Here is a 19,580-nt window from a genome sequence, read left to right as displayed (position 1 = left end):
GGCTGAGCTGGTTGTCATCAGCACGAGAAAAAAAATGGCGTCTCCCTGTGACGAGGATATCCTCGGAAAGCGCGACCTGCTGACGCGCACCGTGCAATGAGCCCAGCAATGTGCAGAGAGAATGCCACCGCCGACAGTCAACCCCAATCGCCTTTGGTTGCAAAAGTAGCCTTTAAAAGAACTAATTTTGAGGCCTTTTTCTAACCACTCTATTTTAAACACACACCTGGCTCCCTGCAAATAGACTCAAAGACCTCATCAGTGGGACCAGGACTCCAGAGAATATTCCCATTTGGCCTCCAGCTACAACCCCCAGCTCGCCAATGCTGTGCATGCAAATCCGTGTGCTACATAAACTACCTGCTCTTTGCTGACACCGATGGCAGTATGTTCAAGAGCCAGGGAAGGAAAGACTGTATGCAAAAACACTTTTCAGATTAGATATACGGAAATATGCAAACTTTCCCAATGACAAGGGGATGTAAGGGGATAAGAGAAGCTTAAGGCCACTGGGTGTTCTCATTTACTAGGCAAACACTGCGGTTCATTCCCTTCACGGCTTTGCCAAAGCATAAACAGTCAGGGGGCTGATAAAATAAGGACATGAACAGACAGATATTTAAATAAAGCCACATATCTGCGAAAAGACGTTGGAGGATGCAGAAGGTATGTGAGAATGCACGCAGCCTTGATCCGTCTCCTGCTGGCTCTGGTTGACAGAATATTCTGCTGCACTTGACGGTTGAGCTCACAATGATTTGGTTTTTGTACCTCTCTAGACAAGCAATCTGCACAAGCCAGGGCTTAGCTCACGAGTGAGTGACTGCCGAAGATGGCTATAACAGATACTGGCAGAAGGGAGGAAACCACAGTCTTGCCAATCAACACTTCATTGCCGTGAGGTATTCAGTCATAAAACAAAAAAGAAAAAAAAAGGAAAAAAAAAAAAAAAAAGAGGCGGGGTGATTTCAACAAAAATGATTTTCTGTGAGGGGAACAGAAGGACTGAGCAATGTTGAATCATCGTGCTAATAATAAAATCATAGGAGAAATTTGCAATGGCTTGCTTTCCCTCACACTATTTAATCTGCCTCAAGCATCTCCAAGCTGGTAACAAGGGGAGCCAAGGCGATGTTTTTGCAAATCACTCAAGAGATGTTAATGGGGGAAGTGGACGAGGAGAAAGCTGGCCAAGATAGCTAAAGAGTGGGGACAGCTGGCACGTTTCAATTATTTCTCTCCATCTCTTTGCTGCAGCTGACAAAGGAGTGGAAGGCAAAAAGAATGGGGACGGGTGTTAAGCTGTAACACGTTTACAGTTGAAGCCCAGGCATAAATCGAGAACCTAATGTTCATTTCAGAAAGCTGGCAGCTCAAACTGGGGGATGAATCAGGTTTTCCGGCGCATGTCAGATCCCAAATCAAACTGCAGCCATATGGTGTACTAAACATATGCCAGTCACCTCTCATGGCACATATGCTATTGTTGTGGAAGGGAGGCCAATGACAGGGAAAGCATCCTTAAATTGGAAGGAAAACAGTGAGAGAGAGAGAGAGAGAGAGCGAGACGAGGAGAGACAGCAGAGCTCTGGATATTGACTGTCCAAATCCTTTTGTGTCACACATGGTCCAGTGGTGCTCCGCAAGCAATGTTAAACCCTCATTAACCCCTGGCTATAATGTGTTACAGACAAGCAGGACGATCGCACACTTCCTCGCTCGTCCTCAAGTTTCCATCCCCTCCCCCTGCTGAGCTGCTTCCAGCACAGCTCCCGTGCTCTGGGACAGCCATCAGTCTCAGCTTCTTATGAACACAGCCGGGTCGTCTGAGGTCAGTGCCACTGGGCTCTCCTAAATAAAAGGGTGGACCTCTTGGAACTTTCAAGAGAAAAGCTCAAGTCTAATGGCTCCTCTGACACGGCCCACCCTGCCAGCCAGGAATTTGACCCCTTTCTCGGTCACTGACCCATCACCGACCTCGCTGACCCTTCTTACCTTGAGGCCGCCGTGGACAGACAGCCAGCATGCGGCGAGAGGGAGGGGCGCTCTGGACTGCGAGCCTGAATTTTGTGTTGAAAAGACGGCGAGCCTTCAGGACGTATTTGTGCAATGCTGCAAGCACAAGCCTTATCATTTCATTAATTAGCATGACACGCCTGCCTGATGGACTTGAACGCCGCAGCGGCAGCTGTCTCAATTGATTATAGCAGTGGACGTAGTGCTGCAATTATCGAGGTGACTGGAGACAACGCCTGCCACTTCTAATAAAGGACTTAACTCCTGCTTCCTACATCACAGCGCAGCAGTGGGAGGACAGTGGCAGCCTCCTGGTGTCTCCCATACCTTTAAGACCTTTTCAGAGTCTCTCCACGGACTGCTGTGAAGCTCAGTGTGGGCTGTAGTTCTTGAGCGGCGTGTCAGCTTTACTTAAGCTTGCATAACGCTTGAACAGTATCACTTTGGTGCCCCACAGGAAAGCATCCTCTATTAGCCCACCAGCTGGCTCGCAATCCGCAGAGAATGGAGGAGAAAGAGATAGGGAATGAAAGAGGGACGGAGAAAGAATGCAGGAAACAAAAAGACAAGGAGCTCTTGCCAGGAAGCTTCAAGTCCAAGCAGAAATGGAGGGAAGTGAACGCTCAGAAATGTAAACAGGAGCACCTCTTTCCAGCCTCATTTCATGTATGAACATGCATGAAGCCCCCATGCCTCTAAGTGGATATAATATTATCTTTCAGTGCCGTACTGATGACTTCTCAATGGGATGGAAATGGCTGGGTGAAAATCCTTCAACAAATCTTAAGTGGCATGACAGTAGGCTGAAAGAGCCTGCATGTTTTTCTTTTCCTCCTCCCTCCGTCTCCATTTTCACTCCTCACTCTGAAAGCAAAGCAACAATTGGAAGCTGACAGCCCCTAACCATTCGCTATACCTCATTCATTGTTTTGACAAACGCAGCCGTTGCAGTTTAGTGCAATGAAAGGGGCAGGACAAACATCATTGCAGACGTATCACGTTTCCTCAAGTGTTTCGCAGATATAGGGGTTTGTCGGTTAGAGTAACACAAGCCATTGTTTGGACTAAGATGTTGCCTGAGCTACTCACCTGCTTCATGCAAATAGAGCGGCCCATTTTCAAAATGCCATATAATACTCTCTGACAGCTAAAGAATGCTGAGGTAGTTGCTCTGTCAGGTGGTGGATTTCCATAGGTGGCAGTGGCTATAAACAAATATCTCCTCATCAACAGCTGCCAGGAAGCTCCATCATCAATCAGCCCTCACATTGTGTCGTCCTGTCATGTTTCCATGTTGAAGTCTCCCGTTATCGCGGGACAGGGCTTCTGCTCTGATCAAAGCCTAAAGCAACTTCTCCAAATCATTGCAGAACCTTTCAACGCAACAACTCTTACACTGTGCATTACAACCAGCTGCAGGTATTTCAAACCAAAACAAGTCCATCCTGAAAGCCTATATGCAACCGCAGGAACAGCAAACTGCATCAGAAATATGTAGAAAATTACAACTGTAACCACGGGTTTTCTTTGAGTCCACCAGTGTCCTGCTACTGTCTGAAAACACCTGATGTGAATGTGACCGTCTCTCTGAGTTTGCCCTGGAATCCTGTCCAGGATGTATCCTGTCTTCACCCATCATCAGCTTTTATCAGCTGCAGTACCGCCGCCAATCTGAGATAGAGAAAGCGGTATAAAAGAGGAATGGACGGCGTGTACGTGTAAATTTATTTGTACGATCCCCATCTATTTCTGTTTGTTTGAACAAACATGTATAACGGCACTGTTAGATTTTATTTTGTTCAATCTGATCAATTTTGTCTAAAAGTGTCTATATGGGCAATAAGGTCTACTTAGTTCGAATCTATGCCTTTTGTGTTATGTTTTTGGATGACTGTAAAGATTAGGAAAAAATCATTTTTAAATTTTCTGTGAATCCATTATCATTTTCTTTACACCCACTTCCAAAAACTCAAAGATGTTTCATTTGGTAAAAGTCAAAATAGCAGCGATATACTGTCAAACGGTGAAACCACCAGTTTTAAATGTCATACATTCAAATTAACTATATATACAAATCAGTAAAAAATGAATTCCAACTGTTTGTCTGTCAAACTCATCAATATACGTGAGACTACCATCACAGGATGGGTGTGTGCGCAATAAAGTCTTATAAGATCTTAGAGGACGATTTCTCTAAAGATAGCACCCAAGTGTGCATTAAAGTGCTCGGGTTTAAGTTTCACATAGCTGCAGGGCCCCCGGGGAAACATACTGTCCAATATAGACCCACTGATGTAATCAATGCCACTCCTATAGGAGGCTCCCGATGCTAAGCTACTCCTGGGGTGCTGCTGGGTAATTAGGCGTACAGATGGAGACCCAGCAGCTGTTGAAGACTCGACGAGAAGCTGCCATTTCCCCCTGCTAATGGCGATATGCCAAAAGTGCCGTGTTGTCATGAGCGACAGTGGTTTTTCTGCAGCCGTCCGAACTTGTGATATTTGAAAGTGAAGACTTGCACCTGAGTGTGTGTGTGTGTGTGTGTGTGTGTGTGTGTGTGTGTGTGTGTGTGTGTGTGTGTGTGTGTGTGTTAGTGTGTATGTGTGTGTGTGTGTGTGTATGAAAAAAAACTACGTGTTTTCTTTTGTGGGCGGAGGTCGATAAATGACATGTCAAGGCCGATGACACACTTGGAGGACCGGGGGTAGAGATGTTTAAAATAGCTCTCATACAGAGCTTAGTTAGACAAACAGACACAAAAGCCCTCTCAAAAGCACTCCCGTCCCCTTCCAAACCACCACGTCTTCAACACTGCAGGGGGACTGACAATTGGGAGGTGTATCAGGTTCGCAAACATTCGCTGTCCTTCCTTGCACCTCATTCATCATTCTTGATTAGAGGGTGAGAGCATGACCGAGAGAAAAAGAAGTGGGATAGAGTGACCGAGACTGGGATAGAAGGAGGTTAGTTAACAAGGCAGAGGAGAGGAGGAAGAGAGTTGTGTCAAGTAAACTAATGGAGACAAGGCCCAGATCCTGACCCGCGAGGCAACCTTAAACCCACCGCCGTCTACTCCCACACACACACACACACACAAGCAGACACACTCAATATACAGCGGCAGGAGAAACTCGGTCTGGCCTGCTTGAGCCGTAGTGGACAAGGAACATTAACAACAGCCTGCACGTTTTCTGGGCTGCTATGAGCTGCAGCTTTTCACTCTGGTGTTCCAAGAGCGGCAAGTGAAGAATTGATTTGTTTGGAGTGTGAAGGCAGCGTGTCAGTTTGGGGAAATGTGTGAATGTGAGTATGTTTGCGCGGAGAGGGGGTGGGAGTGGAGGGTGGTGCACGGTGAAACAGGAGCGAAATTGGACTCTGAAACGAGCCAAATCGCTTGCGAGATGAAACAGACTACAGCGGGAAAAATAAATAAATAAAAGAAGGAAAACAAAACAAAACAACACAAGGAATCAGAAAAACTGTCGAGCAAGGCAGGCTGGCACAAAAGCAAAAAACAAAAAACAAAAAATAGGAACCGAACACACTTTCTATCCACTCGACATATTTCATACTGCATATGACAAAAACAACACTGAAGGACTTAGAGGAATCAAAATCAAACCGCCAAGTGTGTCTGACTGTTTCGTGAATCCATGTCGAAGCGGAGGCTCCACACCACATCAAACCCTGTAAATTCTCCTGAAAGCCTCCCTTTTTCCTTTTACCAGCGAGCGCTTAGATTATTGTGTGCAGCTAAAAGGTAAGTGCTGGGAGTGTCACACTTGAGAGTGTGTTTTAAGCACCATAAAGTATCAAGACCCAGATGGCTCATCCTCCCTGAAAAACATGTCCACTCTACCTCGGCTCGAGTGGCACCTGCTCCCAGGATTAGGTCAGCGCTACGCCGGCCCGCCACACTAATACCATGTGGCACAGCCGATAAGGAGCCGGTGGCACTTCAGCTCTCGCCCCGCACGCATCAGCTGATGAATCGATACCGGTATCATTAGTGACAGTGATGGCTATATATTGATCTGTTCCGAAAAGACAGGCGGGCGTGATTTAGATGTAATTCGCCACAGTTTGGATTCAGCACATGTGGTCTGCTGAAAATGACTATAAGTGCAGAAACTGCTGAGGCCTGAGCCTATGTCCAACATTCACCGATACTACTGAAATATATACATATTACGACTTTTAGACCAATTGTACCGATAAGAAAAAATACCAAGTTGAATATTTCAGTATAAACAACTCTTAAAAGTAATACCAATCAATCACCTATACTATTGCATCCAAATCAGGGTTGCAGCATTTCCACTACTAGTTGAGACGGGTCATCTGATCAGGATGCTCCCAGCTCTACTCCCCTCAGGGGTTTAACAGGCAGGTCTGACTGGGAGGCGTCCCAGAGGTCGGCCCAGGACTCACTGGGGAGATTTTATCTCTGGTTTGGTCTGGGAGCGGCTCGAGGTGTCCCAAAAGAGAGCTGGAGGAAGTTGCAAGGGACAGAGATGTGTGGGATTCTTTGCTCTCTATACCACCACCGTGACCCTGTACGGCACAAGCGGTAAAGAAGTTTAGATTGCAGGGGTTGCAGGGTGTGTGAACTGATCCCAGCACGTCTCCAGCCTTAAAACAATACTAGTTTTATGAATTAGTGTCACGACAAACAATTTCTTCACAAAAAGTCAGGCTATTAATACATTAAACTAACATCAAATCGATTGAACGGCGAAAAATAAGAAGTATCGCCGAGAAAATTGACGCAAACAAGAGGCAAATATAAGTCATTCCATATGTAAGTTTAACCCGGCACAAAGGTGCAGCGAGTGCTCTGTGTTCTCAATACCCTGCGTGAGTGACATTGGAATAATCCATGCTGCTCCTTCCCAAAGCAAATAGCAGTGAAATCCCAGACCTGCTGCTCACCCCTCAACACAGCAGCATTAACCCAACAGCCAGGGAAGCTGGAGCCCCGGCTCTGCTGAATGGGGTATTACAGCCAGTCAGAGGCCATTAGGGGCCCCACCACCAGGGCCCAGTGCAGGGAATTCACCGGTAGCCAAAAACAACAGCCAAACAGATGACCGCTTGAATATTGGAGGAGACCACACTGTGCATGTTCCCTGGGTTGCTTTTTTTTTCTCTTTCTAAACACCCCTGAAACAGCCAACAAGCAGGCTCCTCTGTCTCACTGAATTACCGCCTGCCTGTTAACAAACAGTGGGGCGATTAATGGTCGCTAACGCCCACCGAAATGCACGGAAACACCCCCCCCCCCCCCCCCCGAAAAAAAGCTCGAGTGCTTTCTCAGTAGTGCGTGTCAGGTTACATCTTTCACCATGTGTTGAGTCCGAGGCCAATAGCTGGGCTGTATTGCAAAAACCTCTCTGAGCCGAGCCCTCCGTCAAACCGGCTGCACGAGGCCAAGCCTGCGGTACTGCTGGTGGACCGTGCGGCCAAGAGCCGTCACTGACAGAAACATGGATCCTAATATACTACCACTGGGAAGGCAAGGGACTGAACAAACAGAAGAGGAGGACCACCTATCTGGAAGAGCCTGGAAAAGACTTTGGACGGCAGGCTGATCCTCCTGTTTGATTTGGGATCTTGTTTCCCGGGTTCATCTCCTTTCTCCCCTGAAAAGTCTGGCGCATTCCTCTGATACTTGGATGTCCTTGTCTGTCATGGAATCTGAAGCATTTTATATCCGTTCTGTTCCTGGCGATTGTTTTTCCCATCTTTATAAGCCTATGTGAACCGCTTCCCAAAATGTCCAATCCATTACAAGCATGTTTGTAATATCCATCTAGGCTGACGACTGTCCCCTTGCCAGCGATTGTACTTTATCCAAGCGTCGTGTTTGGCCACAATCGCCTACCATCTGGCTTTGTCAATGAGCGTTACTGCCTCATCTGCAAACAACATTGGCTCTGAACCTCTCAACACAGACGAGCTTAAAATGCACATAGCGAAGAACAGGGATCTTCAAACGAATGCGGGGCGGGAGGGGGAAAGCCCACTCTCGCTGGCACGGCGACTGGAGCTGGGAATAAAGGATTAAAAGCAAGAAAACCTGCAAGTGATCACAGGCGACACGCTTTACATTTCAGGCCTGACAGCAGTGATAAGACGCCGGTCATGTATTCTCACAAGTAAACAATGAAAATACTATCCACAATGCAGTTGGCTGAGTTTTCAGTGAAAGAGGAGAGGGGGAGGATTAAGATAAGACAGGAGATGTGATGAGAGCTGCCATTCTCTCCCCGAGTTAGCCTCACTGAATTCTTCCTTCCTCGCTAAAATGCAGCAACAAGAAAAAGACGAAGCCTATCTTCCTTTGCCTTCTTTGTTGAGGTAACGGTTAACCTGTGCTTTAAAAGATTAACTACAGGCGTCACGTCTTATCTTCAAGAGCCTTTTTATGTGTTTATTCAGAGTAAATGAGTGACTCCGGGAGCCAACAAACTGTTTAACAAAGTCTTGGTGCAACAATTAAATTGTGTATATCAGACATGCATAGTTAGAGAAATGCCGATTGTACATAATGTGGAGAACGGCAGCCTATTCAGGTCTGAAACTATATTTTTCTAATGTTATTTATAAAGTTTTGAATGAATAGTTTCATATCATCTCATGCTATTTTGTTCAACCTTAACATTTTTATCTTTTCTTTTCACACTGTTGTCAACTAGATCATGAGAAATTAGTCCTTAGAAAACATTCTGCTCACCGAGCTCGTTTGTATGTTAATAATAACAACAGACATTTATTAAATAACTGTTATTTTGCTGTTTTTTATAAAAATAATTTTTATTACCAACATCATGTCAACCTTGTAGTAATGATGAGAAGTTTTCAAGGGCCAACATGGTGGATGGGGTTTTGTTTGCAATAAAAAAAACCCCCAAAGAAGCAAAAAACAACCTGATGGCAGAAGGATAAAGTGTTCTGTTGTGGTCACAATCAAATAATTTATAGTTTTTCTTGGTTCTCTGTCTTTTAGATATGTCATGCATGATGTTCTTGGAGGGATGGGAAACCTGTCCACATGACGAAGGTGCATCCTGACTTTCATCCCGTCAGTTGGGATCACGCCGAGTTTCAATAATGTGCTAATGAAAGATTAAGGCATTATACATAGGGTGTTAAAAGCACTTTTCCATAAGCATTTTTACATTTAACTTGCTCAAAGGTAAGAGGATCTAATGCATTCACTCATTTCATACACAACATATTCCAGCCTGTTTGGTTCAGACTTTGAGTCTCAGAGTGAGAAGGGATCCAGAGCCTGGAGCTTTGTTAGTCAAAATGCCGGCCTCGTCCCTGACAACTTATCCTAAATGTCCCTCGTGGCCTCTGGCGATATTGCAATCGCTCCCTCTGCACGGCTCAAGCTGAATCCATATTCAGTCAATGAACACGGGGCCACACAAAACAGTCTAATCGTACAACCTTCAACGTGACGCCCATTATCCGTCACAATAGCCGATCGCCACCCGTGAGCTCGCCGACACAGATGACAGGGAGCGATAGGACTGACTGACAGGTGTCAAGCACCCAGTGACACACAACACGAACAACAGAGAGGAATCCACTCACCGAGTCTCTGTTTCCAGAATGAAACTGAACCGGCACTAACCAAACGCTCTAAACAGAGGCCGAGTTAATATTTCATGTGACCTGGGCTCTTTGCACGGAGCAGACACTTTTCTAATGGATGTAATAGTGCTCTAAAGGGGCCGCGGCGAGCGCAGGGGGGTTAGCATGACAAATCTGCAACGACTTTACAAGTCAGCTAATTGCCGTGCATAGAAAATCAGGACTCTCGTTTGAAAACAGGCGTCGTGTAGCGCGGTTGCAGTTTGACATCACTTCCTGAATCATACAAAAGCCAAACAATTCCTTCCAGTTGGCTTTTCGAGGTGCCAGACCACGGAGGGGCTGCGGGTAATGCGGCTTTGTCCCTTTGACTGCCTGCCACTCTACATAAATACTACATGACAATGTAATCATAATTTAAAAAGCTATAAATATTGAAGAAGAATTAAAATAATTTATGGAATACCACAGTTTCACCGGAAATGTGTGCGCGCACGTGCGTGTGTGTGTGTGTTTTGTCTCCTTTCACTCCTCTTCTTGCGGCGTATGTTGAACGATGGGCAGCAGCAGTGCAAACTGGGAATTCTGTAATTGCTTTTTCTGTCCCTGAAGCAGGCCTTCCTGCTTTAAATCAAAAAAGGCAATCTCTGTCAGTAATGGCTCAATTAATAATTAAACACGTGTCTTATCTCCGCTGAGCTCCCCCTATTTATTTTCATCTTTCCGACACGGATGGCTGCACAAACAGCATTAGCACTATCAATAAAGGGAGCATTAATATCAGGCCCTTTCCTCCCAAAACAAATCATTCAGCTCCTAAGTTGTCCTTTGGCTGTGAACAGTAATAACACAGAGATTAATAAAGAAACAAGTCATGTTTTCATTTCCTCATCTCTACCCAGGTGTTAACTAAACCATTTCCTGTCTGAATTCTGCAGCGAGTTCATGCCCTTCACAACACAGGCACTGCTGCTTAAGCCCATAACCAAATGAGGGAGCATTATAAGCAAGAGTTATGGTTTCTTTCATCCAATCAAGCTTTTTTTCCTGCCAATTACCAGCACCCCCGTTTGTCACATATGACTTACCAAACCTCAAAATGCTAGACCTTGAAAATAAGTACTGTGTCGCTGGAGAAAGCACATATCTTCGGGACTAAGAAAGCTTTCCTTTCAAGCTGCTCGGAATTTGCCAAACATATCACAGCAGGTACTCAAGGTGAGCTTAACCAGGATTCCTCAGAGTTGAGCTGCTTTCAATTCCAGTGCTCGCTAATCTGGCTGTCTGGAGTCCCTGCATCCCCTTATGTTCTTCCAACGTCATTTCTGCCCTCCAGTCATCCAGCCCGCCTGCCAGTCGGCCAGTCGGCCGGCCAGCCAGCCAGCCAGCCGGCCAGCCACACTCTCCATCTCGCTCCACTCTATCCTGATTCAACGGCGGCGAAAAGCTGATTAGTTGGTCAGAGGGTCAACCTCCATTCATTATTTAATGGGCGAGAGGCTGCAAACAGTCAGTCTGGCCACCGAGGTTAGTGATACATTACACTGACCTGGCCAGAGGAGAGCTGCTCGGGCGAATACAAACATGCTCTCTCTCATCTACTTCACTATGCCTGAGCTGCCCTCAATCCCCTTGCCCCTGACCTTGCTGCTCCCTTCCCAATCACCGTCCTCCCTGCCTTCTCCAGCATTCAGAATCCAGCAGGTGAGACGCTGTCTCATTTTTATGTAAGCTTCTGCTGCAGTGCTGGAGCTGTAAGCTCTGGTTGAACCAGGTAGCCGAGGAAGAGGAGGAGGAGGAGGAGGAGGAGGAGGAGGAGGAGGAGGAGGAGGAGGAGGTGGGGGTAAAGGAGACCATGCTCTTTTATTGACATGCAGCAAACAGCAGTGGTGGAACAAAGGCCACTCAGCACCTATTGAGAGAGCAGGCCTGCAGACAGGGTGGTTGATTAGCGATTCGACACAGGGACCCTGGACTGTGTAGCACATAATGAGAGCTTAGGGAGCAAGCCATGAGCTGATGGGGGAAGGAGTTACGGCGGAGGCGGGCGGCGAATAGAAAGGAGAGAGGCGGGGTTAAACCATAAGGAATTGATTTCCCACAATAGCAGATGGATATATGAGTAAAAAGGCTTCATAGGGGGAAAAAAAAGCAAGAGTATGGGCAGATCCTAAATCCTTAAGCTACAGCACTGGTAATGTGTTTATATATAAACAGTTAGAGGATAAGCCCTAAATCCACTGCCAAGCTAAATGGTTTATGCATCTTTTTTTTGTTTGTTTGTTTACTTCGATGTCAATTAAGCAAATTGGTCCGACGTCCCTGACAACCACGAGATCTGAAGTGAGTGAATTTGAAAAAGCAAAAGCTTCAGTCTCCCTAAACACTACAGTAACCTCCTCTTCACCTTTCCTGTGGCCTCAGAGAGATGTTAACACAGTCAGATGTGCACGATGGCAGTTGGGTGCACTTTCCCCCCCTCGTTCTTCGTCTGCACGCTCTCTTCTTCCTTTGTTCCACTGGTCTAATCCAGTATGTGTGGGCCGGTAAGTTTAATGGAAACAATTTATTAAGTCCGGCTTAAAATGCCATCTGCAGCTAAGCCTCCCAAAGCCGCTAAGCTCCTGGTTTCGCCCCGGAGCTTGCTGTGTTCACGCTTACTGTAATGCTCTGTTTAAAATGAGCACAACGGGTCAAAATTAATCAGGATTACAAGGGCACAAATCCACTTCAGAAATGGGTTTTCTCCCAATCTTTCTCTTGCTATCCCAAGATGCCTGAGGTTTCTCTGGACGGCACGCCGCATGGGTCTGCCAATACACCATGACAGGTAGCAAAAACAACAAGACCTCGAAGATTATAAGAGGGACAGAAAAAGAGTGTGCCTATTGCTCTGAAGCCGGCAGCTGCAACATTCAACAGAGAGAGTGCAGATTCCTAAGTGTTCTTCTCAGATATTTCGAGCTGCTGACAGCTAGGTGATAACTCCCTACCACTTCCATGGGCCCGGCATCGCGAAATGTCATAAGGAGATCGAGCAATGTTTATCTGTGCTTTGTGGAGGTGCCCGGTACATATCAGCAGCTACATTTAGCTCCTCATTCGCCTTCCAGCGAGTGACAAGAGTAAACTTTGACCTGCAATTCAATACAAGTCGCCCTGAGTGGAGCACAAGTCTTCATAGAGCTTTTACTTAAACATGCCATCCTCCAGGAAATCAATAATTTGCAGGAGGTTTAAGACAGGAAATAAACAAAAACCAATAGCTGTTAGATAATGCCTGCCCTCTGCTGCACCTTCCTACCTCACAACCACCAACACAGACAGACATGTAGCAGAACTTGTGCTCGCTCTTGGGTAACGACACCCAAGGAGAATTGCACAGTGTGTACTGTGCCATTACCGATACGATTAGCCCGTGCTATTATCAGTGCTGTCGGCTTGGATCTATAACAGGTTGTCAACGGGGTAGTGATGTAGAGATGATGAAAAGTAAATATGAGGAGGGGGAAAAAAAAAGACAGGGTGTCTGGGTTTTGCCCAAAACCCTGTTCTGTGTGCATAATTACAGTGCTCTGCTGTCGCTGATTACAATGTTGGTCTTTCCAGCCCTCTATTAACCCCGAACCATTCCATTAACATGACAGACTGTGAGCCTGTGTACAATTTGGACGTAACCTCAACCGTTTGTAACCGTAACTGCTCAAAATAAAGTTCAGGAAGGAGCACGATGTTCAACTGTAAGGAAGAGGTAAAAGAAACACTCATTATCTAGTGAATTGTACAAGCCAAACATCATCACCGCATTATATATTTATGTGCACAATAATGTTTGTGCGCTTGTGTATGTGTGTGTGTATGTGTGTGTGTGTGTACGCATCTGTCTGAAAGTCTACCCAGCCAGCAGCTCGACAGGCCTGGTGATCAGAGGAAAGCGGGCTTTTCATCAGTCCCACAGGACCGTGAGCGAGACCGGTAATGGGACACATACGCTGCATTCTAAACCAGAGGAAAACAGCCTGTGGGCTGCTCTGTATTACACACACATTATACACACAAGGCAGAAAAAAACCCCAGTCTAGGCCAAAAACAAACACTGTCCTTGAATCCATTACAGCACCAAACAACAACATCGGAATGGGAAATGAGAGCAGGCTGGCAGCTCTGCAATTTTCAGCGTGATAACTTCTTCCTCATCGTCACCAAATCACTTCATCAAAGTGCTGATTTCTTCGCTGCCTCACCCTTTCTAACCCCCGGTTCTAATCTGCTGCCCTTCCTCTACATCGCTCAAACAGGATCTGGTTGATCTGTGTGATAATCAGGAGAGACCGTGATTGGATTGTCTGGATGTAAATCCCGGGGATCTAATCCTTCACCCTGTGTGCACATTAGCATGATCCGCACTGGCCTTCCTTCACCCGCGAAAAAAATAAAATACAAATGAAAGCAGTGCTTCACTATGACGCGTGTTGATGCCAATGGCTGTGTAGGCAGCTCGTACTTGCAGTCCTCTATGTTCGGCGTGTGCTTCTACTCGGCCATGTTCTGTACAAGCATGCAGGGAAAAATAAGTCAACACCCTGACAGCTGACAACAGCAGGGGCTCAGCAGCCCGGTGGAGAATAGATGGAGTCGGACGCGGTCTACTTGTTTTCTAAACCATGCAAGTCTGGAAGTCATTGTCATTGTGAACGCTGGTTTCACGAGGCCGGGGCTGGTCACAGGTCATCTACATCACACAGCCGGCAGGCCTGGTTTCCCTCCTCCTTGTCAGCCGTGCTTTTCCACTCGGCAGTCAAAGCCGCTGTGCTAAACCAAGCAACACCTTGGTATGTCGTTGAGCGGTACAGATGTGCTGATGTGTCGGTGAGTAAAATGGAGGTACACGATAGCAGGGCTCTGGTGCAATGTTACAACCTAGACAATAAAGTCAAATCACATTTTTACCAAATATTGGACAAATAAACAGCTAAATAACAAAATCCATGTGACATCTCATCTTGTCTTCATGGCTGGTATTATAACATTTCTAACATCCCAGCTGAGTTATGCTGATGTAGTTGTCGAGTCTGCAAACATGCACCCCCCCAGCATCCTCCTTATATAGCCACACTTTACACTATACTGCATATTCACCTCCTTTCCCCCGACAGCTAGTGTTAATGGGCCCCTTTCCTGGTTCCTGCCCTGGGGGGACACAGTCTGCATGCTGCTCGGTGTCACTAGTAGGCCGATCACGACTCCCTTCTCTTCCCCACGTCCCTGCAGCCACAGTTTGACACCTTTTCCTCTCCACTGACCTACCAAGCATCATGCCATGTTGCAAACGCACAGGTGCAGCTGACTGTTAAGAATAACATGTGGCCTGCGACGTGTCAAACGCGACCCGCCACACATGCATGGGGACATTTTTGGATGCACACGAACACACAAGGATCAAAAATGTTTGATCACGGACAATCACGCCATACAAAAGCAAGTACCTTCTAATCCTCATATGTGCATATGTGAATGCGCACACACAGAGTTTGTGTTGTCTGGGGGCCTGACAAAGCTCTTTCTCTTTTTCCTTTGGCATCCATTATGGTTCAGGCCTGCTGTCAGAGAGCTTGTATTGCCTGAGGGGAAGTTCCCATTTGTGGGAGCATGTGGCAGGGAGGCTCTAAATCCCCTCTAATGAACCAATATGTAGGAGGGCTAAGCCTTTGGCGGGGTCGTCCAAGAAACGCCACTCTGCACCGAGGCAAAAATGTATGCATATGTAGTCACCAGACCTTGTTTATGTCTGCTGACATTTAAATCTGAATGGGAGCTGCAGGATTAGAGCGTGGCTAGAATTGGACTCGTTTGCAAAACCCAGTTGTTGTTTGTTATGTGTATGAATGAGGGAGAAGAAGAAAGAGCAGGAGGTGAGAAAACAGAGCAGGCTCTTACCTTTGGGTGTGGTGGTGGAAAAGAGCTTCTCCGATCCTACATCAGACACCTGGAAAAACAAGAGGGTGCGTTTTTAATGGAAGTGTGTAAACAGCTGAATCAGTCTGCAGGCAATGTTGTGGGGGAAAAAAAAAAAAGGTCATTTGCCAGAACTGATGCTGAATTAAAGCATTGGCACATTATTTGGCAATCTGGTAAAAGGCTTATTAAGCCACAAATGTGGCCACAAGTACTGGGAGGTAAAGTTCAGCTGCCACAAACAGCATTACAGTCAATCAACAGTCGACAATCAGCCAAAGAGAAGAGCTCCCTTTGTACCAGATGGTCCTTGTCTGGCTTTTCTTGACGAGGTAACATTAGGTGGCACTGTTGTGCCACCTGAAAACCCTTAAAGGAAATGCTGTCTAAGACAGAGGAAGTAAGATGGCTCTGCAGCATTAGAGCACAAAGACTCTTGCATACATACACCCTGCTCCACGAAAACCACAGATATTTTTAAAAAAAAACATTGCATATCCTGTCAAATTAAAAAGAAAAAAGAAAAGCTCTAAAAAGCTATGTCAGTGTGTCACTCATTCGATCTTTTCATCCGTGGACACCTGGAGGACTAAAGTCAAACAGTGGTTGAGTCAAATACCTGGAGGAAACAGGCATCTGACGAGGAAGCGATAGCAGAGACGTCTAGACTAAACACGGCCAGGTATTCCCCCCCGGCTTTACATGAATATGTAGATTTTGGCACGGACCACATACGTTAAAACACACCATACATTTGTAAAAAAAAATACACACTCCCTGACCGCGCAGGAAATATTTTAAATGCTCTGACCGAAAAGTAGTAAAACTGCACAAACGCTGGCATTGTTCAGATCTACTGTAGCAAAAGAAAAGTCTGTGTGCTCGGAAAATAATATTCACAATGAAAATCCTTAGCCTATAATATCAGCCCATATAGGGGCTCTGTTTAAAGCCACAATTTCCCTTTGCTGTAGCTCTTCTCATTTGAGATCTGCAGACTTGTAAAAAGCTGCAAGAGCTGAACATATGTTCCACCCAAAGGGCCCGACTGTCCTTAACTGCCATGCTTGTATTTTATGCGGCACAAAGGGAGCATATGTAAAGAATGAACAGTGAATCATAGCGAGTACAAGAGAGACAGAGACAGAAAGAGAAAGCAAATGATTTTTGTAAACACAGATGGCTGTCCTTGGCATCGCTGCGCGTTCTTCACAAGTGTTTTGAGGGTGTCCTCTTCTTTCCAAGACCTCCCAATCTCTCCTTCACTGCCACTGTGTTACTGTTCTGAACATTGTTTGTACGTCTGTGCTTGATGTCTCGTCTCGGCACAAACCGCAACAGTGACCAAGAAAGCCCAGATCCCATCACCAATCTGGCTGGCTGAGAGCAACTTAAAAAAAGAAAAGGAAAGAACCCAGATTGGTATTACAGTTGTACCTACTGAGCTTATTTACGATTTACAGACCTATGGAGTTGAAAAACATCTAAACTGCAATCAAGCATGAGAACAAATCACTTCCTTAAGCACCTGATAAAATACCAACATCAACAGAATCAACCAGAACCGATGTTAACCAGTAATATTAAAGACACACAGTGCTCGAGCGGCCAAGTTAGTTATGCAGCATTTATAAAAGCACAAGTCAACAAGTGTGTTTCTGTTAGTTCAGTAAATAACTGTGAATATTGCAAAAAGAGGCGTGCAACAACCCTTCACTAAAGTCTCAATAAGCCGAACACTCAGAGGGCAAACACTCAGCCAAACTAAAAGATTTCCTGTTTCCTCTTACAGTATAAAAGGTGAAAGACTATGGAGGAGAGACGGAGTGTTGTGCATTGCCCTCTTTCAGTCTCCCAGAACCGGGGCGCCAGGCTGCAACACAGGCTCTTTGTTAGCTTTGGACGACATTAAACGCTCCAGTACCAAGCCTCAGCACTGCAACGGCACAACCTCAGCCTTGAATCAAGGCCCCAGAGGCCCTGGAAGAAAAATAAGGGCTCAGAATGAAATGAAGCTTGTCAAATGGACACGGGAGCTGGCTCGGGGACTTGCTTAGTGTGGCACAGGGTCACAAAACCCAAAAAGACAGGGTAGGTAATGCCATAATTCACTGTAACAGTTAAAACAACTGTTATGACCAGAGTGGTTATCCAGAGTGAGACAGACACAACATGTTCCCGGGAAAGACAACCCAAAACGCTGTTTTTAACCAAGTGCCAAGATAACCCCGATCTCCCGATTCCTATTCTGCCCATTTAGGCTAAGAGCTGTTTTATATTCCAAGAAACATCAACAACCAATATTTAGGTTTTAACGCAGTGCTTTGCACCTGCCAAGTCTGCATGAGTCAGTCGTATAATCCACAATTACAAGGCTGGCTTTGCAGAAGGTCTTTCTTAAAAAGGCATGTTAAAGCAGAGCCCCGATTTGGCTTGCTGTTGTTTTTGTGGAGCTTTCTGGGTTTCGCTGGTCAAGTTGACATTTTTTCACGGGGCTGTGCTGCTGGCAGTCGGAGCAGCCTGCGGTTGTGGCGTGCAGAGGTCATGTATAACAAATTCTTCACACTCTCTTTGTTGAGGCAACCCTGGCTGCCATTAAAAACAGACAGGGAAAGATGAGACAGAGGGGAAATATATATAGAGAAAGAGAGAGACAATGAAAAAAAAGGGAGCAAAGGCCAGGTTTTCTAAAGGAAACAGGGAAATTTAACCATTTAGAAAAAAAAAAATAGTAATAATGGAGGAAATTCAAGCCACATTGCCTGGAAGCCAAAAGCCCTTGGAGCGGGCCGCGGGAAGCCTGACCTTTGTGGGGGCTGTCTGCTATTTGAGCCTGGGGCTTCGGGGGCCTGGCCTCCTCTCTGGAGGGCCGTCAGCAGGCCTCAGCTTTCCTTCCCTATTCTATTCATTAGCCATGCTTTATGATTCAGCTTCCTCTGAGCCACACAAGAGCTCCCTGAGGAAAGAGACTGCTGGAGAGAGAGAGAGAGAGAGAGAGAGAGAGAGAGAGAGAAGCGAGTGAGACTGAGGGAGGGGGGGAAAAGCAAGAAGGAGGTCATAGGGCCCAGCCGGGGCCCAGCTCTCAGCAGCTGTGAAATCCTCCCGTTTCCTCGGCAGGCGTAAAAGGAACAAGAAGGGGAGAGAAAAGGGAGTCGAGGGAGGGAGCCGGGCCAGTAAACCCACCATCAGAGTGCTAACTCCCTAAAGAACCACATGCAGAACCATAATTCCCAGATTTAGGGAATGCCAAATTACAAATTACACTGCTGTTTGTTTTAAAATGTCCCTGACTTCCCTGAACACCAATGACTTATTGGCCGTATAAATCTCCAGATAATAGCAGAGCTGCAGAGGGAGAGCAGAGATGCAGAAAAACCTTGCTTGCAGTAAGTGAGACATTTACTGCCAGGCGAAATGCATTTGCTTTCACAGCAGCAGAGGCGAGGGAAGAAAAGGGAAAAAAAGAAAAAAAAATCTTTGAAAAATTTCCATGTCCACATTGCTTTTACTTAACAACACAGCAAGCTAATTAATTTAGAAAATCTGAGACGAGCTTAATTGCATTCTTTCAGTGTTAAAACGCTTCCACGCTTAATTTTTTGCACAATGGGCCAACTGAGCGAAGCAACGCGGGCAGTGAGGGAGGGCAGGATAATCAAGTGAATGACCTTGAGGCATACATTTATGAAAGGCATTGATCAGTTAAGGCTGTGATTTCACTGAGACAGGAAGGTCAGCAATTACCCAGATTCAATTAACCTCATTTAGTAAAGACTGCTGAGAGACCAGTTTCTCTTCCCATAACCGCCGCCCTCCACCCACCAGCCCCCACCTGCTTTATATCAAATGATCCCCGGGCCTTCAATCTACCTTTGATCTGAGCGCGCCCTCCCTGCCCACCCTGCATTCCTCACAGCCGAGCGAATGATCTCCAAACAGGAAGAAATCCTGCAGCCAGAGGTTAGGTAAACCCAGACTAAATACAGGCGAATTCCACTTACAGT

The 19,580-nt window shown here is 46.1% G+C and overlaps 1 protein-coding gene across 1 annotated transcript in view; it reads right to left on the bottom strand.

Moving 5' to 3' along the window:
• Nucleotides 1-19,580, bottom strand: part of fbrsl1 (fibrosin-like 1) — a gene marked incomplete at its 5' end in the record, with an annotated part of 329,828 nt that overhangs the window by 39,322 nt on the left and 270,926 nt on the right. Inside the window, 1 exon segment of the mRNA XM_080500127.1 lies at nucleotides 15,559-15,607. Coding sequence (XP_080356253.1) covers nucleotides 15,559-15,607 — 49 coding nt within the window.

Source organism: Blennius ocellaris (genome assembly GCF_963422515.1).
Source record: "Blennius ocellaris genome assembly, chromosome: 7".
In the NCBI taxonomy this organism is placed as follows: Eukaryota; Metazoa; Chordata; class Actinopteri; order Blenniiformes; family Blenniidae; genus Blennius; species Blennius ocellaris.
This window is presented reverse-complemented; position numbering and strand designations above follow the sequence as displayed.